This window comes from Clytia hemisphaerica, unplaced genomic scaffold (genome assembly GCF_902728285.1).
Source record: "Clytia hemisphaerica strain Z4C2 unplaced genomic scaffold, Clytia hemisphaerica genome assembly, whole genome shotgun sequence".
Lineage (NCBI taxonomy): Eukaryota > Metazoa > Cnidaria > Hydrozoa > Leptothecata > Clytiidae > Clytia > Clytia hemisphaerica.
Genome location: NW_027104114.1, coordinates 1621044 through 1630674, shown reverse-complemented (window position 1 = coordinate 1630674; position 9631 = coordinate 1621044). Strand labels below are relative to the sequence as shown.

The following is a 9631-nucleotide window of genomic DNA, read 5'->3' as shown; positions in this document are numbered from 1 at the left end:
AAATGGGTGTCCGCGTCCGTCCTCTATTAGCCAATCATCAAATATATATGATGAGCTGTTTTTTCAAGAGCATAGTCTACAGTATGTGTTCATTATAAGGCTATCTATACTGAAATACCTATCTATATCCCTGAGCTCAAATGGCCTTTGGAAGATTGCCTTTACAGGCTTGTACCTATAATCAGCACTTAAAATAATAGTGATATAGTTATGCACTATCCAAAGAGCTTATGATGCGTGGACGATTATTGAAATCTCATTATATACGTCTGCGTGTATATTCATACTGCCCGCGCGAAGATTCTCTCCCGCCAGTTTCCGTTTTTCGTTTGTTTGGCGCATTTCTCTAAAACGTTTTTCTTTCATCGCTTCGTATCAAGAACTCGTGTAGAGGCTAAAGCGCTTATTACTGCAGGTCGTCTTTCTTTTCAACCTTTTGAAGTCATCGCTATCTTATACACGTTTTTTTATAAGAACATCCAAAATTTTTGAAGCCTCTCGGATGTTCTTAACTTTTCGGGTTTTAAGCCTAAAAATGTTCTTAACATGTTCTTAATTCTACCATTTTGTGATCATTTTTACCTATTTTCCTAAGAAATTGGCTGTTTTAGAGTCCGCGAAGCTTTAAAGTATTCTTAACTTGTTCTTAACATTTTGGTCATCAAAGCTTTATGTTCTTATATAGTTTGTTCTTATAAAGAAATGTGTAAATTATGTTTTCTTTCGCTTGTCGCTTCTTTATAGTGTACATCTCAAGCTTCCGCCTGCTTTTAATAAATACAAAAAATAGGGTATTTTATTTAATTACCTATATATAAAAAGGGTAATTAAAAACATATAATACCTTTTTATAATGTATTATATTATTGTATATTTAAAAGATGATGTAAAACGAATTAAAGATGTGACCGCTAGAATTTTTTTTACGCGTTTTTTATAAGAGCAAACTGTAAGAACATAAGGCTTCAATGGCAAAAATATTAAGAACAAGTTAAGAACATTTAAGGCTTTGGGGACTCTAGAACACACGATTTCTTAGGAAAATGGACAAAAAGTGCTAACAAAATGGTGAAAATAATAATATTTTTAGACTTGATCCCAAAAAAGTTAAGAACATCCGAAGGCTCCAAAAATGTTGGATGTTCTTATAAAAAATAGTGTAAAAAGCTTTGCGGAATGTAAAAAACCGGTCGGTCGGTAACACAAAAAAAAGTCGTAGAGAACACCACATGCTGATTATAATAGTTCCTTATCCCAGCTTTAAAGGTGAGAGAATCGCTAGAAATTGGATGCTTAAACTGAGTACTAAAGGAAGTCACCGTGATGTTATAATCTCTTAACGAATGACGGCTTTTAGAAGTTCGGTTTTTTTTTTCGTTTTACCTTAATGCTTTTTTTTTATAGTAACGTTTGATGACTTTTTTAGATCATTTAAATAATACAACTCCTTGATTAGTGAATTATAAGTAAATCAATGGCGGTAATACAGCTTTTCGACCGTAGCCGCCAATTGCCACACGGCCAATTTTTTGTTAGTTTTACCATTTTAAAACCGTCCTAGTCTTTTTTTCCGCACTTGAAGACAATAGAAAAAAGTGTAAAAAAAAGGATTGGTGGTAAATTAAATAATAAAGTGGCACGTGCCTGACCGCTCGACTACGGTCGAAAGAATGTATGGCCTAAAATACCCCGAACATATGTTCAGCCCTTTTGCTGAAAACACGTTTCTCTGAACCACTCTTTAAATTTATTTCGTAAATAGGGCGAAGGTTTCTCAGCCTCGTTCCCTGTGTATTATGGGTGATTTGATGTTTACTGAAAACGCCAAATAATCCCCAAAGAGGGTGAACTCACACTAAACTACACTAGAGTAATCTTTAGCGTCCATCATTAACGTAAAATAAAGCCTCGAATACACGGGAAGAAGTTGAAGATACCTTAAACTTTAGTTTGAAACTTAGAAAGAAAATAAGCGACGTAATTTTCCTTTTTTTTTAAATACCGCGATACTTCAACATGACTTTCACATATTTATCTATATTTTTTAGGATTATGGATTTAGTAATATACACAAAACGTACTAAAAACAGTAATGTTTTATGTACATCTTTAAAACCATTTTCCTCAATCATTAAGGATAATATGTGATAATCATGTTCAAGTATTGCGACATAAAAGGACAATTCTTATTTCATTTGTTGGCACCCCGTGGTCGAAAGCTAAGTGTGACGTCAAAAGAGTAATAGGTACCGCTCATATCTGATTCGAAAATAGAATTATGAATTTATGACGTCATGCCTATGAATAATTCCAAAAAGTTAGTTTCATCTTTGGTTATACATGATTTTTTGACACGGAATCGAACTCTAGCCGACGCACGCAAAGCGCTAAAACAAACATCTATCTAACGTTCATTCTTTATGTTAGTCGAACGTTGAAACAACGTTGTGCATCAGCTTGGATATACGTTTTTTTATAAGAACAAACTATATAAGAACATAAGGCTTCGATGGCCAAAATGTTAAGAACAAGTTAAGAATATTCCAAGGCTTTTGGGACTCTAAAACACCCAATGTCTTAGGAAAATGGACAAATATACTCACAAAATAGGGAAAATAAGAACATGTTAAGAACATTTTTAGGCTCAAAACTCAAAAAGTTAAGAACATCTGAAGGCTTCAAAAATTTCAGATATTCTTATAAAAAAACGTATATGAATTGGTCTGTTTTTTTATTTCAGAAAACCTAATATAGAAAATTCATACAAAGAAATCAATAGCTTACCCTTAATGACCCTTAATGGCATATTTTACAGGATTAAGAGGGAAACCAAGAAAACACCTATTGAGCGGGAAGCCGCGGGAAGCCATTAAATTCGCATTTAATTAGCGATTATGATTTTTAATTTTTGCGGACTCATTCATTTTGAAACGTGTACATATTGCAATGGTGGATTCTTTTAGTTTTTTTTCAATTCCGCCCTGAAAGAACATTTTAATGATACTTTAATATCTTCCGTTGATATTTTGATTGGCAACAATCGCACCTTTGTTTGTTTTGCAATGGATATATATTATCGGATTTTTTGGAATTTTCTATCAAAGTTACCTTTGTTTTTACTAAATTTGCTTAAAATTGCCTTCTTCAAATTGATGTTCCTCTAATTCGACGTTCTTCTATGCAAACTACATTATTCGATAATATTGAAAGTTACTCTTAACAAGAAACTATTCTTAACGACGCTCTACTAATCGATACGCTCTCGTATTCGATGAAGGTACACGATTCATCTTGGAGAAATTAAATCAACATCAATTGTTTACATAGTTGCCTGAAAAAGTGTCTCGTACAAAACATGCCATGAAAGTCCCAGTAGCAAATGTAGAAACTTTTGTATAATAATCAAACCATTAAATAATTATCATTTTATTAATTTTTAAGGCAGCAACGCGAGAAGAAGATCAAAAAGAAAGGAGGCCTGGTAAGTAGTGTGACGTCATTCATTCATTACATCATTTTGCACCAATCATTTATTGATTTGCAATCAATATCTTTCTTTAAACAGAATATAAAAGCATCATTGACCAATATTGAGATGGTTTAAGTGGTCTGCATGCAATACCGAGAAAAAATCAGCAATTGTTTCCTCGAATACCGTATTACCGGATAGAGGAAAAGGCAATACCGTATCACCAAAAACGTTGAATTCCATTCAGAGGTTGAAAATTTTGCAAACGCGTACTAAAAATGATGATAAACAATAGTGCCCTAAAACTCAACAATAAGAACTAAACAGGCCTTCTTGAAGTCTCGCCGTTTCAACATATGTTCTTCATTCTTCAATTTTTCTTTTCCAGAACTTGAAGAAACTCTCTAAACTGGAAAACGATGCAGTTTTACACGGATATGCAGAATCGTATGAATTTTGTCAACAAAACTTCAAATATGAACCATGGAATTGTCCTAAACCTCAAGCAGTTAAGAATGCTAAGCACCCTATCTCATTTACTGATATATATGAACATGGTAAGTTAATAGTCTAACATAACTAAATTTGACAAAAAAACTTCTTCATACCAAATATGTGATCAACCTTTTAGCCGGCACACGACGTTGTTTCAACGTCTATCTCACATTCACAACGTCCATATAACGTTGAATGAACGTTGAAACAATGTTGTATGACAACTGAGTCACTTCACCCGGTCAAATGTCTCATGCTTAAAAACACTCAGAAAAATTCATAAAGAGATTTTCAAAAAGCAGCAATCGATATGTGGCGAATTTGAAAATGTGTTTAACTACAGACTTTAAAGGGGACGTCAGCTTTGGAATATCATTTTTACCAATAATAAGGATTGCAATCAGGAGGATTGATGATTTAGAATTATTTTTCAATCAAACTCATTCAATCAAACTCATACCCAGGGCTACTTTCTTACTTACTGATGGACATGATACAATTGTGACCGCTACCAAAATGATAAGAAAAGTGCTAAGGGACTATATATGAGTTTGTTCTTCATTTTTTTTGTTTCTACTTTCAGCTACCAAAGAAGCATCGTATATCTACTCCATTGTAGCTGCTGGAGTAACCCATTACGTCATCCGAGCATGTCAACAAGGTAAAGACCGGAACTGTCAATGTAAAAGCAAGAAGCCAAAGAACGGCCTCGGCGCGCCAGTTGTGATGTGCCAAAGTATTATTGATCACGGTACAAAACGTGCCCGACGTATTCTAAAGCAAATGGATTTCAAGAAAGTTTCAGATCCTGTCCGTAAAGCGTTCAACTGGAAAAATGCTGCAAGCGGACTTCAGGTAAGCTGATATTTTTTTGTCGTTTAAATGACTGAGAACTGGTGGGCGGGCTGTCAATTGCAATAAATGTAGAAATTTGATTTTTCGGAGATTCAATCATGTGTTTTTCCAATCACTATTCATATTTATGTGACGAAATGAGAATTTCTGTCCAACTGTATATCTGTATATTCACTCAGGAGATTAGGGTGGCAGTTTAAATGTGTCTATGCTTACAGAACCGGGCTGCACTGTTGAGCCCCGGGAAGAACGAAACACTTGTCTATTTGTAATTAAAGTTTATTTTTTTCTATCTTTCTAGGTCTATCGACAATTAATGCCAAGGGAATGTCGATGCAGTGGAGTATCTGGTCACTGTACTGCAACTGTATGTTGGGAAGCTACTCCACCATCTTTAAAAGTACCAGCACAACAATTAAAACAACTCTACAATAAAGCTGTTAAAATCAAACCAACTGAAATTGAAAAACCATTTTTCCCAACTAAAAATCCAAACCGTAGCAGACCTGCACGTAACCTTGTCAATGATACAAAACTAATCTATATTACTGACTCTCCGAGTTATTGTAAACCTAATCCGTTATTAGGGTTACCTGGTACTTTAAACCGGGAATGTGACCACACACAAGACAATAGTTGTAATAAATTATGCAGTAAATGTGGATATAGAAAACATTCGGTAGTGAAGAAACATATCAATACGAAATGTAATTGTAAATTCCATTGGTGCTGCAAGGTCACGTGTGATACTTGTATTGAACGTCGATTGGTTACTAAATGTTATTTACCGTCATCCTGAAGAGAAGGGATTTCATTGGTTGAAAGATAAAAGAATGAGGAGTAGAAAAAGGGAGGAGATCCGCAGTTCTATGGTAACCCTGGAAACACTGGAAGACTTAAAAAAACAATCTGAATCAACTGATCCGCTTTGCGTAAGTCAGAGCCTTATAGCTTGCACACAATGTTGTTTCAACATTCATCTGACGTTACATGGACGCCATGAACATTAGATAAACGTCGAAACAACGTTGTGTGCCAGCTAGGCTATAGCTTGCCTAAGCTGCAGTTGACACACCTTCTAATTCGATTTTTAAGGGGATTATGTATTTTTATCGAATAAGGGAGTGCATCGAATAGTAGAGCGTCGCTCATGAGAGTTTCTTGTTAACGGTGACTTTCAAAATTATCGAACAATAAAGAATATCGAATAGTAGGCTGTCGAATTAGAAAACGTCAACTGTATCTGAGATTGGCATAGTATCGGGTAACAGGCTATCGCAATCAGTATTAGAATACAATGTTATGTAAATCAGACACCATTATGAATCGTTGGCGGTTATAAAATTCACAATTCAAAAGGAAAACTTTGGATCAAGCTGATTGGTTCAAATAAGTCGATGACGTCCCTCTCAAGACAGACCTGTACACAAGGGAGTACAACAAACATACACTTTTGAAATGGATTATAAAAAAGAATATTAATTTTTCCTGGAAATAGCCATTGAATATTACAACTATCTTAGATTTTAAGGGTTTCTTACGGACATTGTTTGGCAACTTTGATCAGCCTTAATTTTATCCCCATTTAAGATTCAATGAAAAAAAATTACACTCTAAAACTATGGGAGCTGGGAACAATAAAACTTCTATTCCCATTGAGATCTTCATTTCCACTGTGGGAAAGAGTTTCATTGGGGCTGTGAGACAGGGATGTTTTTAAGGTTGATTTAATAGGTCTAATCACCTCCGACTGGAGAAATTGTTTATTGTGATTAAAATGATAGTGACCATCATCATTCAAGATATGAAATATTTTTTATAGTTTTAAACAGATTTATTAAAATATTGTAGAAGAGAAAAACTCAGGTATTAGAATTAATTTATAAAACAAAACTTTTATTATTAAAATAAAGGCATACAGAAATTTTAATTTATATGGTATATTTTCTTTTGTTTTTTTGTTGGTGAATATACACGTTTTTTTTCTATAGGAACAGACTTTATAAGAGCATAAGGTTTTCATGGCTAAAATATTAGGAGCAAGATAAGAATATTTTAAGGCTTTATGGACTCTAAAACACTCAATTTCTTAGGGAATTCAAATATACTTTTATATTTTGGATGTTTTAATAAAAATCTTTAAGATCTTTAAGATCTTAAACTAAGTTGAATTTTTTCTGAAATTAAAACCTTCAAGCCCTCTAAGTTATATCTTTAAAAAAAGTTATTTTTGTTTATAGTGTAACAATAGTTTTTATAACTTTACCCTAGATTTAAGTTTTATTTACACTTTGTTATTATGCGTTAGTTCATTTAATTATTATAAAAAGAAGGATAAATTTATTGTACAGAACAATTTTAGTAGACGTTAAAAGACAACTAAATTATTTAAATATTAAATTCTTTTGTCACCTTATTCTCGTTAGGCGAGACCAATTTGATTAGTTGTTTTATAGGTCCAACCAACCTTGAAATTCCAAAAATCGAAATGAAAATAAAATTGATTTTGGCAGTACAATGATGAGAACCATAAGAAGGGACTGAATTTTTTCATGCCAAAATTAAATCTTGAAGACATGCAAAATTCGAAAAAAATTCTTCTCTTTGCACCAACTAAAATCAGTATTTTACTCCCCTCTGAGCATTTTAAAGTAACTATTGACCGAAAAATAAAAACTTTCCTTAGACCCTCTGGAAATTTGTCTCTAATTACCCCTGGCAAATGTTCGTCCATTCCCTTACATGTATATAAAATGGAATGACCCACTCACTCTCTGTAATACAGGGTGCCCCGAAAAAAAGTATCGAGTTCGAACAAAAAAAATGTTTTACAACAGTCATTATGAATTAACTTCAAAAAGAATGAAATTTCTATACAATTTCATGGATGACGTTAAAGTTATTGTGAAGGCATACAGGAAAACTGGGAGCCGGGAGGCGGGAGGCTGAACCGGGAGCCGGGAGTCGGGAGGCTGAAATCGAAAGTGGGAGGCGGGAGGCGGGAGGCTGAAAACGAAAGTGGGAGGCGGGAGGCTGAAATTGAAAGTGGGAGGCGGGAGGCTGAAAACGAAAGTGGGAGGTGGGAGGCTGAAAACGAAAGCTGGGAGGCGGGAGGTGGGAGTCGGGAGGCTGAAATCGAAGGTGATATAGGCTGAAAACGAATAGACGAAAGGCCGAAAGCGAGAACCAAGTTGCAAAGATAAACAAAATCTTGTGAAGATAAACAAAGAAAACGGTTTAAAAAGCACTCTCACGAGTTCCGTATCGTTTGTTAGTATACGCTTTTTCAATTATAATAAGGATCCTTACGGAGCCTGGAGTATGTAATTGATCTAAACAGTTAGCCTAGCCCATGAGGTCCAAGGTCAGTTCACCCGTATATGCAGTAGTGTTTTTTATAAGGATTTTTGAATTAAGCAGTTTCGTATCGGCTCGATAGTACATAGCTAGCGTGCCGGACTCAGAAGCATTGACAAGAGATTTTGGTAGTTCAAGCCGGGGTCAAATTTTCAGTTTTGAAAAAAAATTCTAAGTCGCAAGGCGTTCTAATCATTTAGCTACATTTCACTCTTGGTGTTTCAAGTTAGTCTTTAATTATTGGAAATATGAATTAAAAAGGAAAATACTTTCATTTGTCTTTTTTTCTACGCTCAATGTCAATTTTCAGGATAGGACTCGAGGTTTGTTTACATCAGAGGAAACCCCGTTCTATTTAATTGTTAAAAAAATTCCATGACACAGCATTCGAAAAAGTAGAATAATTGGGCTTTCCACAAGTATATTACTTTTTGATAAATATAACGAGATTGCTCACGGAAATATCTAACCCGGGCCTGTCAATCATTTTCTAGACCTGTCAATCACTTTTTTGGCAGTATATTCAGTCAGTTTTGCTTTTCTTTTCATCGTGGTTCTGAAAAAAGTGTTTATAAGATATAATAAAAAAAGACGAAAGCCGATTTTTTAGCATTTTTTTAGTTGAAAGTTTTGGAACATTAGATTTTCAAGACAAGGTTAAGTCATAACTCTTGACTCTTGACTCTCCACCCGCTAATCAACCTGATCCATTTTGAAATACTGTACTTGAATCAAACTGCATTGAGCTGAGCTGAGGGGGGGGGTTACCATTTGACAGTATGTGCGGCAAAAAAATTGGCTTTTAGAATCGCGCACCCTTACAGTGCATTTATCAAAAGTCCACCCTTACAGTGCATTTCTGATAAATTGGAAAACATTATACCCTTAACCGTTATCTGGTACCAGATGTGGAAATATGCTACGACACGCTTTGCTCTAAAGGTCCGGCATATTTTATATTGGTCCGCTCCTTTAGAGCTTTAGCGTGGGCGGCCGCCAATACGCCATCGGAATATCAGATAGCCTAAACCGCTGCAGATACCCGTCGCGGCGTCGGTCAATTTGCCTGACTGCCCCCCCCCCAATTTTTGTTTCTTAAAATTTTAACGGAAATTTTCAAAAATATCAATAAGAGCTCATAAAACCAGAAAAAGTTTGATCAATGTTGACAAAACAGACAAAATAACACAATTTTCGTCGCACCCGTATAGGATTCAAACTCTCTATAATCATTACCCTTAAGTTGCCGTTTCATCGACTTATCCACTCAGCCACGCAGCTGATGTGCAAGAGAAGGGAACAATGATTATCATGAGACCTTTATTTTGCCATGACTTGTATAATTTTACCCTGTCAAGGTATTGACTTCTTAAAGAAATGATTTTAGATTATTTCCAACATGCAAGAGCCGATTGCACTAAATTTATATAACACTCGAAAACTATCATGTTATAT

At 34.8% G+C, this 9631-nt stretch overlaps 1 protein-coding gene across 1 annotated transcript; it reads left to right on the top strand.

Annotated features, from left to right (window-relative positions):
• Positions 1 to 2153: 2153 nt before the first annotated feature.
• Positions 2154 to 5666, top strand: LOC136813340 (protein Wnt-7b-like). The gene is made up of 5 exons (XM_067069852.1): positions 2154 to 2239; positions 3442 to 3481; positions 3858 to 4026; positions 4548 to 4819; positions 5121 to 5666. The coding sequence occupies exons 1-5, from the start codon at positions 2154 to 2156 to the stop codon at positions 5616 to 5618; spliced, it is 1065 nt and encodes a 354-aa protein (XP_066925953.1). The 3' UTR covers positions 5619 to 5666.
• Positions 5667 to 9631: the final 3965 nt, after the last annotated feature.